The sequence below is a fragment of the Micromys minutus genome, assembly GCF_963924665.1.
Source record: "Micromys minutus genome assembly, chromosome: 21".
Classification (NCBI taxonomy): Eukaryota; Metazoa; Chordata; class Mammalia; order Rodentia; family Muridae; genus Micromys; species Micromys minutus.
The window spans coordinates 33,202,520-33,222,702 of NC_137956.1; the positions used below are offsets into that span (position 1 = coordinate 33,202,520).

At 45.8% G+C, this 20,183-nt stretch overlaps 1 protein-coding gene across 2 annotated transcripts in view; it reads right to left on the reverse strand.

The window, feature by feature from the left end:
* Positions 1–15,364: 15,364 nt before the first annotated feature.
* EPHB1 (EPH receptor B1) overlaps positions 15,365–20,183 on the reverse strand; it is a gene marked incomplete at its 5' end in the record, with an annotated part of 415,761 nt that continues 410,942 nt past the window's right edge. For both annotated transcript variants that reach the window (XM_080934568.1, XM_080934567.1), the window contains 2 exons: positions 15,365–16,067; positions 19,900–20,055. In XM_080934568.1, coding sequence (XP_080790694.1) covers positions 15,959–16,067; positions 19,900–20,055 — 265 coding nt within the window. In that variant the 3' untranslated portion in view covers positions 15,365–15,958. The remainder of the gene's footprint in view (positions 16,068–19,899; positions 20,056–20,183) is intronic.

Consider the following 20,183-nt stretch of genomic DNA (forward strand, 5'->3'; position numbering starts at 1 on the left):
CTGATTATTGGAAAACAACACAGGTGCATAAGTAGAAGGACAGGAATCTAGTCTTAAGACTCACTTCCACATTGCTCTTCTCCTTTGTGCTCCTCCCCCTTGGTTATCCTTTCCTCTTCTTCACTACCATTCTTTTCCTTTCTGTACACTGACTCCTCTACTGTTGGGTGCCCATGGCCCCCACCCCTGTAAGCATCTATAATACTAGATTTATGAAAACCTAGTAGTTGCCTTCTCTCCGAATTGTTGATCTAGTGCACTGGGTTGGGGCCCCAGAGTGCCAATTCCTGTTTTCTCTGTATGCTAAGCTGCTCTAGAATTCGTGATTCTCCGGCTCCAGCCTGTCCAGTGTCAGGATGGCAGGTGTGTACAATCATGCCTGGTGGGAAGATGTCTTCTAACCTTCTCAGGTGATGATGCTGATGCTGTTGTGGTGGTGATGGTGGCACTGGGCCCACTTCTTGAGAATCACTTCTCATAGGCAACCACTTGCTGTATTTCTTTATCTACTTCTCTGTGATCCTTCTCTTTCATGCCCCACCCCTCCCCTTATGCCTTCTTACACACCCATGCAAGATGAATGCATACATACAAAAGCACAGATGTACACTCGGGTGTGCATCCACACACACTCACACACACACACACACACACACACACACATCTATCTTCATCATCATCTATCTACCTACCTATCCAAATACACACAAGTGTGTGTGTGTGTGTGTGTGTGTGTGATATAACTGAAAACATATATTTTCATAAGGTCAGTAATTTCTCTTTTTGTAACTTGGAATCAGAGAGGATCAGAGGAGGAAGCCCCAAGCCCCATCAGCTGGTATACTGTATCTCAGGCGAGAGAACTCTCTTCTCTCCAGTGCACTTCTGAAGGCCTTTGTGCAGCTTCCCTGCTGCTGAGTGTGATGCACTTATAGACAAGGTGGGAACAGAAGCCCCAGGTCCCTCCTTAGGACTGGCTGGGCCCCTGCTCTCCCCCATGGAGAATGCCTGCAAATCTTCAAAGACCACAAAGGTAGGGGGAGAGATGGTAGAAAGTGAATCCATTAAGGGGCGGATAAAGCTGACAGTTTCAAAAATAATGATCTGGGTTTCCTCTTATTTAAAACCATCCAGATGCCCTGCTGCTTTTCATAGTTTCTGCAAGCAACCGACACTCAGCAACGTTTGGAATTAAAAATACATAAGTGTTCACTGAAAAAGCTGCTAATTTGAAGGTCATTAGCAGCCCAAAACATATTCCTTGTATTTATAAAAACGGCACGTAATAAGGCTATTTAAATTTACCCTGATCCCTGGCTCTTGTGAGCTTCCCCCCTCCAGAGTAAAGCCTCCTACCTCACCTTGGCCCTGACAGTGTGCCCTCTTTTGGCCTTCACTTCCCTGCACCTGCCCTGTGACTGACACCTGCCTGGAGGCCTCCGATACCCAGAGGAACCACTGACTCGCACTAGACTAGGATGACGTACAGGGACATTAGAATTGGTGAAATGGTCCTGTCTTCCATGGAAAAGGCGCCTCTAGCAGTTCTGCGCTGATGGGTTCAGAGACTCTTGCCTTGGTAATGGGGATGTTTGGGAAGGATTGTCCTGTGGCTGCAGCTGGAGTCCTCAGTGCCTAGGTGTGAGTCTTGCCAGTCAAGTAGGCATGCCTCCCCGCTGGAGCATGGCATGCCCCCATCCCTCGCAAATCCCCCGCCATGTCGCTCAGATGATCACCAGCCAATTCTCGAAGTTGGTTCTATCTGCGGCTTTCCACAACTCAATCTCCTCTGCAAGCCCCGGGGATGTGGTTCTGCAGGGCTGCCAACAGGACCTACCCTTTATCTGTATATAATACTGCTCTTACTTAAGTCTCTGTCACCTGGTGGCATCCCTTAGTCCCTCTGCATCGCCTTGACTTTCTCTTTTCAGTTTGTTCCACGAGGGAAATTGCTAGAAGCCCAGCCTGCCAGCAGCCTCCTTCCCATTCCTACTTGCAAAAGGATGAAGGGGGAAGGGGAGAAGGTAGTGAGGCTGGGGGTTGCGGTTGCCATAGAAATCTAGAAATGGGACTGACAGCTGAAAAGCATCTCAGGAAGCAAAGAAGAGGAGAAGGAAAGGGGCCTGGGTGGGGGCGAGCCTGCATGAGTCAGAGCTGACCAATGGGCAGTCACACTGAGTGCATTTAGAGTACAATCACGTGGATCTTCTTGTCATGGCCCCGCGTTTTGAATTATGCCTGTAGGAGCAGGGCTGAGTAAAGAATGTGACCAGGAGAAGTCTCAGCATCTACAAAAGTGCACCAGGGCCTGGGGGAGTTCCTGTACACCAAGTCATGGGATGATCAGCTTTCTGGTCTGGAATAGGGGGACCCATCTGCTGTGAAGTGACCTTGAGTCCCTTCTATAGTTGGGATGGGCAAGAAAGAGGACACAATGTGTTCTCTGAGGTTTATTCTTCCTTTAAAAAAAAAAAGTCATTTGGGACTTCTCTTGCTGCTTCTTCTAATTACATGTGTACAGAGCCAATTACACATGCTTTTTTAGCTTGGGCTGGAAAGAGGAAAGGATTTCCCCATGGTGGGTGGAGCATAGCTCAGCTCAGAAGAAAACTCTGGGAGCTGAGAAGCCACAGAGACGGGTAAATAACACAGCGAAAAGGTCCCATCAAGGCCCATGGAAACGTCTGCTGAGCCAGTTCCTCCCTGGTCAAAACCAATGTCCTCACTTGTTGTGGGGGTGGGGGACTGTATGAAAATGACATGCCACTGCCTGGCAGCTTCCTACAGGAGACCCAAGCTTCCTAACCAGCGGCTGGGTCTCATTCACTGGCGTGTCTCATACCATCTGTGGAGCTGTAGGCAAGATCTCTTATAGCCCTGGCTGGCCTCAAACTCCTAGCACTGAAGATGTCCTTGAATTCCTGATCTTCCCAGGCCTTCTTCCCAAGGACTGGGATTATAGACAATGCCACCACACTTGGATATCTCTACGTTTTAACTCTTTAATTTCCTGCCTGTGCTGGCTTGAGTGAAAATGACCCCATAGTCTCATAGAGAATGGCACTAATGGGAGGTGTGACCTTGTTGGAGTAAATGCTGGGGAGAGTGTGTCACTGGGTGTAGGCTTTAAGGCTTTAAATGATCAAGCCAGGCTTGGTGCTGTTCTCTCTTCCTGCTGCCTGCTGCTACAGATGTAGAGTTGTCAGCTACCTCTGGAATACTACATTGGCCTGTGTGTCACTGTGCTTTTGTGACATAATGATACTGGGCTGAACCTCTGAAACATAAGCCAGCCTCTGTTAAGTGCTTCCCTTTTTAAGAGTAAATGTGGTCATGGTGCCTCTTCACAGCAATAGAACCCAAAGTAAGACATTGCTCTATTAGATTGTGAGCTCCCTTAGAGAAAGATGGCTGGGAGGGCCCAGAGATTCTGTAGTCATTTACTGGAGATGCTTGAACCAAGAAAAGAATGAACACTTGGACTTTCTGGAGACTCCTCTCAAGCCTTTAACTGCTGGCTCACTCTGCTCAACCTCCCCAGACAGGAAGTGCAATTTTCAGACATGGACTTTATGGTACTGGCTGTTTCTTTTCCTGGTGCCAGGTCCAGGGTCACTCCCTGTCCTTTTAGCACTGACAAGAGGACTTCTACTTTTTGAACACTCAGAAAGTATCCCAGGGGCTTGTTTTGACTCTACTTCTCTGTGATAACAAGCTATGTTAGAATAAAGTGCAAGTATCTATAACTCACTTTCAAATAAAAATTACTTGGCAAGGGTCATTAGAACAGGGTCCAGATTTAGTTGATAAGACTTTTATCAATATTTCAATTTCCTGCTTTTCCCACCTCTCTGACTCCCAACATGCCCCTTTAGGCTACCATATGTAGATCATGTCCAAGTTGACCTCCCAGAACAGGAGTTCTTACCAATAAGTGAGACCAAAACTCAGCAATGACTATACCCATATAACCTAAACAACCCTCCACCTGTTTTGGTAAATAAAGTTTTATTGAAACATGGCCAGACCCATTAATCCAAATACTATCTGCAAATATTTTCACAGTACAATGAAGAAAGTTGAATTGTTGCAACAGAGATCACATGATCTAAAATATTTAGCATCTGTTTTTTCTTTTTTACAGGAACAAAAAATAGTTTGTCATCCCCTGCTGCACTGAATCTACAAGAAAGTTTGGCTTTGTTGTTCATTTCCATGCCGAGTTTCCTACTAGCCCTAGAACTCAGAACCACAAATGGTTAACTAGCTCTCAGCACCATGTGACAGTTTGCAAATAAGACCAAAGGAATGATGTTCACTCATATGAAATCAGCTGTACAGTAATGCCCCCTGGGTCAGACAAGTTAATGCTTGGCAAACTGCCCCTGTCTCTGAAACATCCCAGCAGGAGCTAAACCCCATGGTGGGTATAAAAACAATAAAAACCAAAACAACAACAACAACAGAAACCATTGTTAATTGTTAAATTGGATGTCAGAAAGAATATCTTTCAAAGTTGAAGTAGACATTGCATTTGAAAAACATCGGGCTGTGATTAAGACTGGAGGTCGCTGTGAAGCAGAGAAGCCTGCTCCCACTGGGAAAAGTGAATGCAAAGTTGGTGCCATCTGCTGCATCCTTCAGGGAGACCCATCACCAGGTGCCGTGCTCAGCTGTGGTACTTTCATTGCTCTCCATAGATGAAAGCATGTGACTAAGCTGGCATTCACAGGGGCCTAGAGAGCTGTAGTAAGCATGGCTCAATCCTGAGCCTGGGAGGTGTGACTTCACCCAGAATCAGGGTAGCCTGGGGATGTAGCTCCCATGGTAGAGTGCTTGCCTAGCATGCACAACAAAAAGCATAACCAGTAGGTAAGAGTGATCCTTTGTTTCTTCAGTGTGTGGTGAATGAAGGCAAAGGTACCTGGATTCAGTGATTAAATCAGGTACAGGATTTGGGGATTCCTTTGGGTGGAGCTGAGAGTCTAAAGATGTCCAAGGAGAAGCAAGACACAGTTTTACTGGAATACCTTATTTCAAAAGAATGCTTCACAATTTCTGCTAGATAGTGCATAGTTTTTATATTAAACATAGTTTTCTTAAATATGTATACAGTAAATGTATAACAATTTGAAAGAGTTTGGACGCATACATCCTAAAAAATATTCTGCCGTTTGACAGTTTACTCAACACGCCACGGAAACCTATCAAGCAGGTTGACCCCTGAGGATGGCACTGTAGTCAAAGAAAGTCTGTGGACAGTTATTTAGCTAAAGAAAGCTCTTCATGTTGACTGACAAGCCCAGAAATTGGGCTTTAATCAAAGGATTTCATTTAGTACCAGGAAGAAAGGTCACTGGCCTGTTTGAATGAGCAAGCCACATGTTGATGCAACATCCTGAAAAAAAAAAAAAAATGTCTCAAATTCAGCCATTGGTCCAATCTGACAGGCAGCCTGAGGAGCCACCTGGGAACAAGGTAAAGCTTGAGACCAGCCTCGGCACACAGGCAAAGTGAGGAGCAGCCATGGTTCGGATAACACATCATGCAACAGTGAACTTTGCCAAACCCCCAAGTCTGCAGAGATTAAGGGTTGACCTTTATCAGATAGTGGGGAGACTTTTACAACAAACCCCAGGCCTGATTCTTTTCTTTTTTTTTTATTTTTAGATTTTATTCCAAAATTCGTAGACATGGAATAAGATAACTCACACTTGCTGTCAGATTTTGAACATGCTCCAAAAACCAAGAGCTGAGTTATGTGACCTTATGTTATTAATATGTGGTTTATATGTGGCCTCCTTACTTCACTGTGACAGATAAATCCATCCCTATTCCCAGATATATCACTACACAGTGTGCATAAATCACTGTGTTTCACAGTAGACTTGTGAGGCTTGTAGGCTACTCTTAGACAGCATCTAACTTGGGTAATGGAATTACTCAAATACTCAAAGACCACACTTCAGATAGATAATCTTAATTCAAATCTACCTCTTCAGCATAATCGAGATTTTTACAAGCTGGCCTGAGCTTCTGTGAGCTGCTTAGCAAAGTCCTTCCCCAAATGGGCTCCAGAATAGCAGCTGAGTAGTAATCAGTTTGCCTAGCTTTGTCGTAAGCATGCTAAAAAAATAAAAAATAAAAAAAATTACAATTGCTATCATCAAGTCTATTATTGAATTTGTGATTATTATTTTGAAGAACTTCTCAAGTGGTTGTAATTTCAGTACCCACCCCAGGAGTGCCTCCTCTAATTAGCTGCTGGAAAGTCTTACTTTAAATTCTAAATGTAGAACACTTGTAGCTGATACTCTCATACCTAAGTCTGCAATGGGAACTGTAATCGGCTCATCCTTCCCTGAACATCTCTGACTATGGTCAGAGATCCTTCAGATGTTTGTGATCAAATAGGAGAATTCCTTCTGGGCTATTGGAGTCGGGTACTTGGATGCTCAGATTCCTGCATCCAGACTTTTCCTAGCCCATGCAGAGATAGAGGCATACCATCTTAGGGAGTCAACACAGAACCACGGAAAATCATCAAAAGGTAAACCCCTTTCTGAAATGTGCAAGAGCCTGGTCTGTCCATGTAAGTAGATACAGGGCAGTGTCTAAGGCCTTCATTTCCTGTGCAGCCAACCTGATATGTACAGGTAAGTCCCAAACTGACTCTCATGTACCTGTTCACCTGAACATTCTGCAGATTCCTCAGTATCTGATCAGGTAGCTTGTGGTACCCACCTGGGGCTCTTGCAACCCAGCATCCCAGTTGCATTTGGTTTAGCTCTTTCTTCTGTGAATACTAGGAAGACAGTTTCAAGGAAGATGGCAACCGGTCTAATCACACACCACATGTGCTTGTAAAAGCAATTTCTCTGCTTTCCTGAGCTATCTGTTTGTGGACCATGCGGCCTCCTTGTCTGCTTTCTTGTTGGCATACCACCGTCAGAGGCCAGGCTGGCTAACTCTATCTCTAGGCTGAAGATTTAACCTCTAAGCAGGCTTAGACTCCCCTGTCAGGCTGTGACTTTACTTGGAGGGCAACACTGAATTAATGCTATGCCATTAATTTTTCAATTAGTTAATTAATTTATTCACTTACATCCAGATCATAGTCCTACCTTTCCGCCCATCCCCCCTCTCCTTTTCAGTCCTCCCTCAAAAAGTTCCTCCCTCATGCCTCTCCTCTTCTCCTCTTATTGAGGGGGAGGCCCCTGGTTACCAACCTACCTCACCAGGGAGTCTTTGAGGGTGAGACTTCTAGCCATGGGGATATGGAGACTGAAGTAGCAGCCTTCTGTGGTCAGGCAGGACTCCCAGTGGAGGGAAAAGAACACCAACCCACCCACACAAACTTCAAAAAGTGCAGGCACAAAGATGGAGCAGAGACTGGAGTGACCAACCAATCTGGCCTTTATGACATATACCCAGCATCTTACAAAACCCTTGGAGCTCAGAAATGGCCCAGTGAATATCCTTCCAGGACTTGAAGCCCTGATTTGCTCTTACCAGGTTCCATTTTCTATCCCCCAACCCAAGTTCCTGGGATACTAGGGGCTGTGGGTGGGTCCATTGTGAAAGGTAAGACTCTAATCCTGATGAGTAGTTGGCCCAACCCCACAGACTCCCCTAGCTGCTCCTACTGTCAGGCCCTTGCATCCAATAGGATGACTCAAAATGTCCCCTTTATTGTCCAGTGTTTACCATTCCACATAGAGATTTAGATCTTTATGGGGGCCTCTGAGCACACCTGCCATCATTTGTATCTGGGGCTCTCTCTACTCCTAGTCCTAGAAGACTGCCAATGTTCTAGGTCACTCTGTCATCTGGGGCTGAGTCTTTCTTGACCTGACTATGTCACCTCTTCTATAAACATGTTTGCGCTGGGTGTAAAAAGTTTTTTTAAAAAATGAATATGGTCTTATCCCCACCACACAAAAGTTAACCGGCTAGGTGAACGAACTAAGTTGAGTTGTAAAAGAATGATCATGTAGAAGGCAGAGACAAAGATGACTGGCCAAAGACAGGGTCACCTTCACAAGACACACTGGAGCTGGCACTATGCCCTATGATGCTGGAGAATGGAGGGAACTCTAGTTCTAGAGAAGTGATCTGAGAGAGCAGTCACTAGGCTTGAAATGGGCTGGGTCAAACAGTTGGACTTGCCTTATTGGAGATCGAGCTTGGAAGGTAGTATTGGACCTCTAGTGCATGATGAGGAATTTGGATGTCATCTCATCAGTGATGTGTAGTCATAATGGGTCTCTGAGCAGGACAGGAGCCTGTGATGACATCTCATTCTTTCCTCAGCGGCCTATTTTTCCCCCGTCCACTCACTCACCTACTTCATCAGCAGCAGCGTGCCTGCCTTGTCATTTTAGCAGGGCCAAGTTCAGGAGGCCTGAGAGTTCAATCATGGGGCTTCCGAGTAGGAGGCCACAGGAGCTAAGTGATTAGATTGTGAGGAAATTGGAAGCGGGAGCTTGAGTTCTGCTAGGAACACGAGTCAGTTCTCCTTCCATTCATCTTCCAGACCAAATTAGAATCGCTTCTGCTTGGAGTGGCGCATCCTTCCCACCTGCCCTCCCAGCCTTCGTGGGGCCTGACCCTCTCAATTAGCTTCCTTCTCTGCTGCTCTCCACACACATTCTCTTTCATTAGCTTTTAAACATGCCCAAGCCCTTCCCATTAAGAAGTAGCAAAATAGCAACAAGCAAAAGGAGCCTCCTCCAGCTGTCTCTGTGCATTTCTTCTCCACTCACGGCCAATGCATTTGAAAGTTTATGGTCTTCTTTTCCCTCTATTTAGCCTTTATCTTCTGCTACCACCTGTCTGGCTAACTTGCCCTTAAGAAGGTCAGCCATGCCTTCCCGTAGATAAACTCACCGGCATTCCCTCCACCTCTTGGAGAAGGCCTCTATGTAGCCCAGGCTGGCACAGGACTCATAGCAACCCTCCTCAGCCTTCCAAATGCTGGGATTATAGGAATGGGTCACTACAGTTGGTTCCATGTGTCCCAGACATCTCATATAGTCCAGGCTGACCCAAAGCTCACCATGAAGTCCTCATCCTCCTGCCTCTACCTCTCAAGTTCTGGGATCATAGGTGTTTGATAGCAGGGCTGTTTCCATGCTCTTTTATTTAATGCTCACCTCACGTCAGTCCTCTTGGAAGCACTGGACCTTGGGATGGTAGTTCCTTCTCTAACGTGTGTTCCTCTGCATGAACACCACAAGATCCTGCGCTTCCCTTCCCCCTGTGGAAGCTCTCCTTGCCCTCCTCTGCGAATCTTCATTTGTCCAGACGGCTGATAAATAGGCTGTGTATCAAGCCCACTTCTCTCTTCACCTTCACATACCAATGCACTAACTTCTGCTTCCATGACTTGATTTATATCAGGCAGAGGATGCCTCCACAGAATATATTAGCAGCCCAGATTTCTTTTCTTGACTTTTGTACCAAATGCCTATGGGCAGCTCAGATACTGTGTCTTCTTTCTTCTTCCTTCCTTAATAGTCCCAATCTCAGCTGATGTATCAAAACCCACCTAGGTACCTGAACAAGATGAGTGAGGGATATGATCTTGGCCCTTTCCTTGCTGACTCCTGGCAGACAATCCACCTCCTCCTCTGCCGAGACCTGTCTACTTTGTGTTTCTTCATCCCTCCTGCTCCTTCTACAAATACACCCCCAAGACCAATGTGGCCTTCTGTCTTGATTATCAGCTTCTGGATTAGCCTTTTCAAATTGAGCTTAACACCTGCCTTTCCATTTTCCATCTGGTGGCCACCATCTTATATGAAGTGGACATTTCTTGCATTAGTTCACTTTCCAGGCTCATCTTCAGACTAACCTCCAGGTCCCTTATTCTCTCATATAAGGCCATTCACAGTACAGGCCCTGCCTATTCCTCCAGCTATCCACAGCCAGCCCTTTATTCTTTGGCTGCAAAGAACAACCTATGATCTCACAGACATGACATCTGACTCCTGAAACTTGAACAAACACAAGCTGTTTCCTCTACTGCTCACCCAGACCTCAGCTTGGTAACTCCTTCCACTCCAGTTCCAGTTGAGCAGAGCCTAGGGAACCACAGTCATTGACTGCTCTGGACAGTGATGGTTCTCCCAAGACACTACTCATCTATCCATCAAATCATTTATGAAGTCAATGTCTTGAACTTGTCTTTACATTCATGGCAGAAGGCCGTTTCCATAGCTTAGCAGTTGTTCACACAGAAGAGTATATGGCAGCTTTTCTTCCAAGAGAACAGAATGCCATGGGCTCAGGAGCTTAGAGGAAGCTTGTTTGCCCATACATTTGTTTTGTTTGAGTGTTTTAAGTTGTATTCCTTCTGGTGAACAGGAGGCTGCAGAATTCTGAGTGAGGGTGTCTTCTGGGAGATTAAATAAATCTTGGAAGCAGAAGAAATTGTTAGTGTAGAAGCACTGTTAAAACATTGGTGGAGGTCTGGTGTTGTGGCTCAGTCAATTGAGGCCTTGCCTGCATGCATGGGATCCTGAGCTTGCATCTCAACAAAATGTACAATGAGCATAGTCTTAGATCTCAGCTCTTGGGAGGTAGAGGCAAGAGGATCATCACAGGTGTCTTAAGTCTATAACCAGTTGGAAGCCAGCCCAGGCAGCACAAAGCTCTGTCTCTAGCTCCTCCCAAAAGAAGATATAAGTCATGTACCAGTCAAATTTCCCTGGTCAGAAGAGGCCCCAGCAGCCCCCACAGCCTGACAAATCTACTTAGTGGTATGTATACAGTCTCCAGGTTCAGGATACAGTCTGAGTTCCTCTCAGGACAGGTTGCCCTCGGGGCCTGCTGCCCCCTGCCCTTTGGATTTGCCTCTGCTGTGCCAGGAACAAGGTAAGTTAGTTCCTGCCTCTTGGGGCCTTTGTGAGGTGACTAACACACCCTGGGAAATGGCTGTGCCCTGGCTGCTGCTCTAGGGAAGACTCTGACATTGTGTTAAAGATTCAGACAGGGTTGAAAGGGAGCGTTTTAAACATCACAAATCTAAAATTAGGGTAAGCTGGGACTGATAGCAGTTAAGAGTAATTACTGAAGATCCCAATGAAATACCTGGGGATTAACTTATTTTAAAGCATGCTGCCTAAGGTCACAGATGTCTAGAGGTGAAGCAATAACTCAGTTTAAACTTATTTCAGTCACCAAAAATTCTAGTACCTTCTACCAGCCAGGCAATGCGCTGACATGAGCGCAGAGGCAAGGAAGACATTCTGTGTCCTCTTTCACTCGATAATTGCCAGGAATTGTGATGTACTGAGTTGTGACTCTCAACAGCTTGGACCTCAACCCCCTGCTTCCAGGGCCCTTGATAACAAGGTAAGCCCAGAGGGATGCTGGGTGGTGGGTGATCCCTTCCCCAGATGTGCAGTGGAGGCTCATTTCCCACCGTTCATCTGCATGGCCCTTGCTCTGAGTCCTGTGCTCTGCTGGGGCCTGGGTTTGTCCTTGTTTCTCTTCCTGGAAGACTTCGTAATGGTGAACAGTCACCATTTGTATCGATCCTTGAATGATCTTCCAACATGACGCACACACTCTCTCCACCACATAACCACCCTGGACCCTGTGACTCTGAGGACTCTAGAGCCACACTGACTTCTGGAAAGACACAAATCTGTTTTGGAAAGTGACCCCGTGAGTTCTCTCGGTAGGGTATGACACGGTGACTGCAGAGCTCAGCCTGCTGTGAATCTTCAGATCTCTTTGAGTATTGGGACCATGTGCTGCTGGTCTCCACTGCAGCCTTCCCTTTTGCAAGGGACTTATGTATCCTCAGCCAGTTGGTGACAGAGACATTATTTTTAAATGATGATGACATTCCCAGGTGACTTCACAAAGGTCCTCAGAGCTATCTGGACTTTGCATTTCTTATTGAACAGTATAGTTTGCCCCTCTTGTCTGCCCCCTCTGTATCCTCTTCATAAGTCTCCATTCTTCCCTGTGAGTGTTGGGTGGCAGAGAGAGAACAGGAGGAGGATATCTCTAAGGCTTCCTTACGGACGCTGTCTCCATTCTCATAACCCCTGACCCACCTGCCAATCAGACCACACCTACTCTTGGTGGTCTCCTTTGTTTGAACCACACCCTGCATGGCACCGAAAGGTTGTGGATTGCATCCAGTTTGGCTTGTTAGCCCACAAGCTACTACATATGTTTTAAGTTCTGGATGTCCTCAGAAGCTATGAGGTGGCCTAAATAGGACCAAGCCAGTCAATATCCTAGCACAATTGAAGGAGGGCCTTGTAAGCCCCCACCCATAGCTGGGTAGCTATTTGCAGTTTGGTTTTTCTTCAAGGATGTGACCACTGTTAAGTTGCCTAAGGACCAGTGGATGGCTCTATACTTATATGCAGCACTACCTAAACTCAATGGGTTATAAAAAAATAAAAAGAACAAAATCTGGGAGGGGATGTGGGAGCTCCCAGGGTGAGTTGGAAAGTAAGAGATGACTATTCACAAAATACATTATATACATGTATGAGATCTCAAATAGTGAATGATTATTTTAAAAAGTAAAGCTCTTAACTAAGAATGTCACTCTGTTGATGGAGTGCTTGTCCTGAGCTCCACCACCAATGACCCCCCTCCCCCACACACACACAAATGTCTAAGTTAGAGGACGGTGAAGCAGTACACACAAGTGAAATATGGAGGAAGAGGCTGTACTGCTAGTGAGCATCCTCCCAAGGGAGCTCTTAGAAAGTGGAGAAGGAAGTCCCCTGAAACCAACGTACAGGGTCACTTCTCTGCAGCAGACTCTGCATGCCAGTCTCTCCGATCACTTCATGCCCCAAAATGTAAGGGTTCATGCCTCTATATCAGGGAACCTCATCACCCCAGCAACTACCATTTTCTGAGCCAGTGTCTTCACATGGAACAGCATAAATTCTCAGCAAGGAAGGTTAATGTAGTGCAGAGGTTTCCACAGAGTGGTCCCTGGCCAGCAGCTCAGCACCCTTTGTAAGTTCTGGGTTCCACTTCAGGCCTGCCAAATTAGAAACTTAAAAGTGGGTCCTGTGCCCTGTGTTTGTAACCTCCCCGGTGATGTCGAACCCCACTTTGGTATAACATCCCACTAGGGCAATGGTGAGGAGTAAGAGCCAAACACCCATCTTAAGTGCTCAGTCCACTGTGTGACCCAGGAAGGTTCTTTGTTCCTGAGATTCTGAGAGTGGGAACAAGGCAGAATCTTCTGTCTTCACATGTCTACAGTGAGAAAAAGAACTCAGATATGTAACATATGCAAAAACCCAAATGCCTGTCTTGGCTGCTTGCTAGTGGTACTCCATAGTTTTCCTGTCTTGCTCTCTGTTGATCTACAGGTGAACTTAGGCAGCTTTGACTGGGACACCAGGACCTGCAGGGCCTGAAGTTGTTGACTGTTTGTTTATGCCTATGAAACTGAGACTATGTCTACTTCCTGGGCTTAGCTGGCATTTCCTGTTTTCTTCTGTGTGCTGTGTGTTCTCTCTGTCCTTTCTAGAAACTCATGGAACGCCATACCGAAGGGTCTGGCATGAACTTCAGCAAGAAGGTGGGGGTTGGGGATGATGTTGGTAGTTCTACAGAGAAGACCTCAGGTAAGAAAGAGGCACTGTCTAAAGAACAGGGCAACAAATAAAAACTCATTCCTGGGAAAACTAACAATAGATTGATCATATGGCTTAGGCTTGGAAGACATTCATGGACTTTGAGAATAATTAGTAAAATGTGCATGTAATTGTTAATCAACTAAGCAGAGGAGATTTTGTCTTCCACCCTCCTGACTGAAGAAGTCCTCTGCAGAGCACATGGGAATTTGCTGAAGGGTGCTCTCTGTCCCCAGTTTCTATCACCCTCCATGGTCAGCTTCATAGTCATGCTTTGAGGTAAGCTCTCCTGGGTTATAGCTTCATTTCCAAGCTTCCTGCTATCGAAGTCTGGGGCTGTTAACTCAAGGTCAGAACTCCTCTGATAGTCATTTTAATTGTGAACTTGGAACAACCTAGAATCTCCAAAGATAAGAGTTTCAAAAATGTTTACAAAGATCAGGTTTGTGGAGAGAATTGTCTTGATTACTTTAATTGACATTGGAAGGCTCAGCCCACTGTGGGCAGCACCATTCCCTACCTTGGCCTGGACTGTAGAGAGTAGCAAGGGTGCTGAGCACAAGTGAGCGTGCATGCAGTCTATCTCTCTCTGCTCTCAACTGTGGATGACATGTGACTAGATGCCTCAGGTTCCTGATGTTTTGTCTTGTTTGCCATTGTAGATTACCACCTGGAACTGTGAGTCAAGGAAACCTCTTCTCCCTTGGGCTGCTTTTGCCACTGTAATTTGATCACAAACCACAGAGATGAAACTAAGATACTCCCAACTCAGTTAACCAGACCTAGAGGAAAACGCTCTCAGCGCCCTAAGTTATGTATCAATTCTGGAAGCAAGGTTCCTGCTAAGACCGCACATCTCTCTAGCTGCACATTTACAGAGGTAACAATAGCGAACAGTCTAACGCTTGCACGTAAACTTCTTAGTACAGTGTGCGAGCTGAGACCAAGGTCCAGGGACACACTCTGACAACATCTTATGTAAACCCAGACATGCTTCCGCTCTTTTTAATTAGACAGATAAAATTAGCAAGGAGATTAAGGTAAAAGGAGAAATTAAAAATATTTAAGCGTTAGGTGGAATTTACAAAAGTGAATCAAACAGTGAACACTGAGGTACAGGAAAGAATGCAAAGAGAAACACAGACAGGACAGGAACATTCCTCCATGCCACGGTGCTTCAGCCAGTCCACAGGCTAGGCAAGAACGAGTTCTCCCTCGCCACCTCTCAAATCGCTGGTTCTGGGGATATGGAAGAACATTTTCCAGAAATGCTTTCCCTCTTCTTTTCGGGTCTTATCAGAGAATATTTCAGTCAGCATCATTCTAGAACGGCCCACACTGCATCCAATTCAAACCACTCACCTGTTTCCTGTCTTAATTTGCAAACTCTTCTGAGACTTTTTTTTCTTTAATATACGTTCCCTCCCCCTTTCCTCTTCCCAGTTGCCCAAGCAGAAAGCCAGGCCAACAGCATATTCCAGCCCCTTGAGGCCTCCCAGGGCCAAAATCTTTCCCAATTCTTTTTTCTTGTTTGCATCTGTCACGGACAAGCACAGTCATTTTATAACGCAGACACACATGTGTGCATTTGCACACGGAAACAGGTTTTTCTATTTGTTTTGTTATTTTTTTCCCCAATTCGTGGTTTCTTTTTTTTTTCCTTTTTGCAGAAAATGCAAACAAAAGAAAAACAAGGTTTTCAATTGAAGGTACATCTCTTCTTCAATATGAAGACATTAATTGAATTGGTTGGATCCCCATGCAGTAGTGGTCAGCAAAGTCCTTTGGCAACTGACAGACGACATCTGGAGACTCAGGAGCTGGGTTTTATTTGAAGAAACTTCCCTACATGAGTCATGTTCAAAGGGCAATGGATGTGGGGGAGGGAGGAGGGGCTCTGAGGGAGAAGTAAGGAGAGGAGAAAAGAAAAGAATGTCATTGGTGAGGGAGAGCATGGCACAGCCCGGGGCTTCTGTCTCTTCCCTCAACCTCCTTCCTTTCTTCCTGCCGACAGGTAACTCCAGTCCCCCTCCGATGGGAGCTGAGTTCACCTTGGTTCCCAATGCATATGGTTTCAGCTTCACTCCTGTTTAGCATCACTTTTTTGTCTTTATCTTTACATGTTTGGCTTCCCACGGCGTCTACGCACTTCTGTTGCCTAGAGATGGCAGTTGCCTACGGGCAACAGGTCCAGTTCATTCTTCACGGATAGGAAGTTGTTTCTCAGCTAAGAAGCTGATCTTTCTGGTACATTCCACAGTGGTCCACCTCTTGTTCCCCTTTGACCCTGGTCCTTTTCATTCCTCTCCTCCCCTGTGAACACCGAGTTCTCATGCCATTACCGATGGTGACTGGTTCATCTGGACCCTCATTGAGTGGATGCTGCTCAGAATCTTCTTCTGATGGCCTGCCAAGGTGACCCCTATTCTCAGGAGGTCTCTAGAAAAGAAAAAGAAGGCAATGTGAGAGTTAGGGCACCTTTTCACACTTCCAACTTATCAAAGGACATGCTCCTGAAAACAGTTGGGTAGGCAGAAAAATGCACTAAAAACTCCCGAATCTTAAATTAAATTAGCCCAAATATTTATGAATAATGTGGTTACATATTGTCATTTGCTTTGTATATGTCTGAATGTGTGTAAGTCTCTAGCGAGCATGTCATGTACACACATATATGCATGTATATGCAGGCCAGAGACCAGAGGCCAGCTTTGAGTGTTATTCCTTAGTTAACATATATACTTTGTTTTTTTTTTTTTGTATATTTTGTGACATTATTTCTCGATGACCTGGGTCATGCCAATTATGACTGTCTGGCTGGCCAATGAGCCTAAGAGATCAACCTGTCTCCACCTCTCCAGCACTAAGGTTATAAGTCAATGCCACCTTACGCAGCATCTTTCACAGTGATCTGGAGATAAGCCCGGATCTTAGTACTTACACAGAAAGCGCAGTTCCATCTCCCCAACACTCACTTATGATATTACCTTGCTCAAACTGTGCAGTGGCCCTCATCCCTCCTGCTCACCACAATCTGCCTTATTCCTCACCCGAGAATCCAGAAGCCCCTTCCTAGTGGCCATGACCCTTGGGTGGACTGGAATTCTCCTCTCCTCTGCGTCTGACTCTCCAAATGCACACTCTATGGTGCTTTGGTTATTCTGTGGAGTTTTCTGCCTAAATTAGTGAACACCCACTGAGGTTGAAAAGCTGTGGGGCTTGCCTGGTCTTCTGATGTTTCCCTCTGAGCTTCCAATCTCTGACTCTGTTTGAATTTTAATGCCATGCATTTTTAAAGAAGAGTGATCTTAAAATAACTTTGAGATATCTGCCCAAGTAGGAAGGCAGAAGATATGGCTGGGATAGAGGTTCTGATTGGATTCATCTGTGAGCTGTGAGAATTAATCTGAACAAGTTCACGGCTGAAACTTGACCTCAAGGAGACGCACGCATCTTTCCTTAGCTGATAACAGTATAAAGTGATCAGCTGTATACTATCCTATGGGGATGTGTTTCTTAATCACCGAGAATACTGCAGAGTCACGAATATTAAGTCTAACAGCAATCAGTTTTCCTATGGGTAGGTGACGGGCCAAAGGCATGGTTGTTAGCACACACTGCTCCATTTGTCTCTGGACAAGCCAATGACACACGTGCATTCTTACATGTGCATTCTCAGACTAGTGTCATTCAAAGAAGTAATGCACTGGGTATCACGGAGCAAGTGAGCAGAGAAGAGTGGGATTTAAACACAAGAGCACCTGGTTCCCAGCCTCCCTAGTGGGCCTCCTTTCAAACTCTTCTGTGGTCTTATTTCCAAGCTCCCTGACCCTTTGTACACTGAACATCCTTATAGACCCTTGGCTGGGTCTATGTGCACAATGCCTTAGCGGTCATGCCTGCTTCCCCTGCCCACTTTACCTGTAGTTAATCTTCCCAAGGCTGCAGCTGCTTGAGATAGGCAAATTGCCCACGTCTTTCACAGCAAATACTTAGGGGAAGCATGCGTGGATTTCGAATTCACAAATTTCCCCTACCATCTTCTATCAAGCTGCTCATTTTCTTTCTTATCCCATTGCTCTTCCCTCAAGAAACAAACTGAATTGCTCCAGTACTGTGGGGCTGTGTTTTCCTTTGAACTAAATCCCTTCATTTTCAGTTTAACTTTCCTTTTAATCTTCTCCTTGTTCCTTTTTCTGAGACGTTTCCCCAGACTGGAGGAACAACTTTATTTGACTCGGTTATGAAGGAAAGGAGGAGAAATATGCTAAAAAAAAAAAAAAATAAAAAGTCTCTGGCAGATGACAGCGGCAGACTAGAGCGGCCCTGACTTCATAAATACACACTTAGGCCCTCTGATCACCAGCATCCTTCTGCTCTCTACAGGATGGGGTGACGAGTTCATTTTAAACTTTATTTCTTTAAGTTTTGTGCGGTACATTTGGCGATCATTCAAAATGCGTAGGGCTGTCTTTTTTAGGACAGGAAATGGGACTTTATAAAAACACGTACTGCCATTTGGATGCACTTCAAGATGCACACTGAAACCACGAGAAAACCCCAGACTACCATTTATGATAAGAGTAAACCTCACAGTGATAGAGCGCGACTCCGGGCATAGGCTGGAAGCAGTCAGTGTCTGGAATCTGTCTGCCTGCATTGTGGAGAGAAGCTAGGACTGGGTCTCCACCCTTTTCTCCCGGATGAAGCAAAGTGGCCTGACTACCAAAAAACCCAAGTTCAGCACTTGTGCCTAAGACATAACAGGTGATCAGTTAACATTTGTCAGCTGCCTGCTGGACTGATGGGTCCTGTCACAGGTCACCAGAATCTAATCTGATGCTGTTAGAACAAACATACTGGGGTGTGTGTGTGTGTGTGTGTGTGTGTGTGTGTGTAAGGAAGGTTTGATCTCCTGGCTTGGATTATTTGAACTTCTTTAAGTACAGAAGGCAAAAGCAAAATCTGAACCTGGTCTTTCCTGTGTTTCTTCATTTCTGACATACATCAGAATCACCCAAGCATCCAATACCTGGTTTTCTGACTCAGCGATTAACCAGAAGCCTGCAGGTGGCATCAGCACTTTGGTATTTTGTAGCCCAGGCTAGCCTTAAACTTGCTATGCTACCTGAAGATAACCTTGAATTTCTGATCCCCCTACCTCCCGACTGCAAGCCTGTGCCACCATCTCCAGTTTATACAATGCTGAAGGATGAACCCCAGGCTTGATGCCTGATGGGCAAGCAGTGTAATGGCAGAGCCTCATCCCCGGGTGAAGGCTTCAGTGCTTCTTAAAAATGCCCAGACTACTTCAGTGACCAGCAAAGGCTGGGACCCCCCCCCCCCTTGGCCCTGAGGTAGATGGAAACTGGACCAGCAGCCAGAAAAGCAGTTTTGTGTCCCATCTTGCCTCATGTGTCATACTGTTTCAAAATCTGCCGAATAGAAAGATTGGAACTAGATAAATATTTCCCAAACTGCAGTTCCATAAAAACCTGTCCCTCAAAACTATGTTTCTATGGTATTTAATAATTTGAAATGGGATTCTTTCTTTCAGGATTTCTCATGGCCTTTATAATGCTAATATGAACAGTGAATCTCCACAAGGGTGATGAAGTGTGCAGTATTTCCCAAATTTATTTGACCGTGGGACCTTTTTTTTTCCCAAGGAGAACCTATTAACATTTCCCACAGCTAATGCTGCTCAGATCACTGTAGAGGGAATAATGAACCACGTGGACCTTTAGGAAACTGACTAGCTTTCATCTTATTTGAATAATTTTACTCTGTGTATTCCTCAACACTCTTGCAGGGGGGGGCAGACTGGTAAATAACGCGCGGGGGATGGTGTACATATTTACAAGAGTTGTCCAAGTGTGAGGATGACACTCCACACGGCTCAGCAGTTGCTGAATCAGCGCAGTACCCTGCTTGTAACTCAGTTGCAAGGGCTGGCTGCTGCTGTTCCTCCTTCCCATCTGGACGCTCTCTTTGATGGGCCGAGGCTATAACTTTAAATGGGGGGAGAGCCTCCATTATTAGACAAATCACATATGGCTAGGACTATTAGGAACTCTCATCTGGAGTCCAGAATAGAGCTTGGGCAGCACCCTCAGTGCACCTCTATCTCCCGACTTCATCTTACCAAAGTACAGCCCCATACGGCTGGTTCTACACAGAGAAGGCTCGTTCACCCACATCATCTTCGGTAGCAGGTAAAGGGCCTTAACCCCTAGCTCTGGGCTGGACAAAGGAGAGTCTCATCACTTACTCTGATGTCATCTGGGTGACCAGCTGGAGGGAGGTGAAGCCAGCGGCGAGGAAGCTGTCCCTGTACTGGACCATTTTGATGGCACTTAGCCAGTCATCCACGGTGGTAAAGGCCGTGAAGTCTGGGATAGAGCGGTCAAGCAGGGGTTGGGAAGGCCTGGTGAGACAGAAGAACAGGTGACCCCACAGCTGCAGAGAGGTGACACGCCAGGCTGACCCTTCCCATCCCTCCTGGCACTGTCTCCAAAGCTGAGGGGCCAGTCCTTTATTTCAGGGTATTGTCAC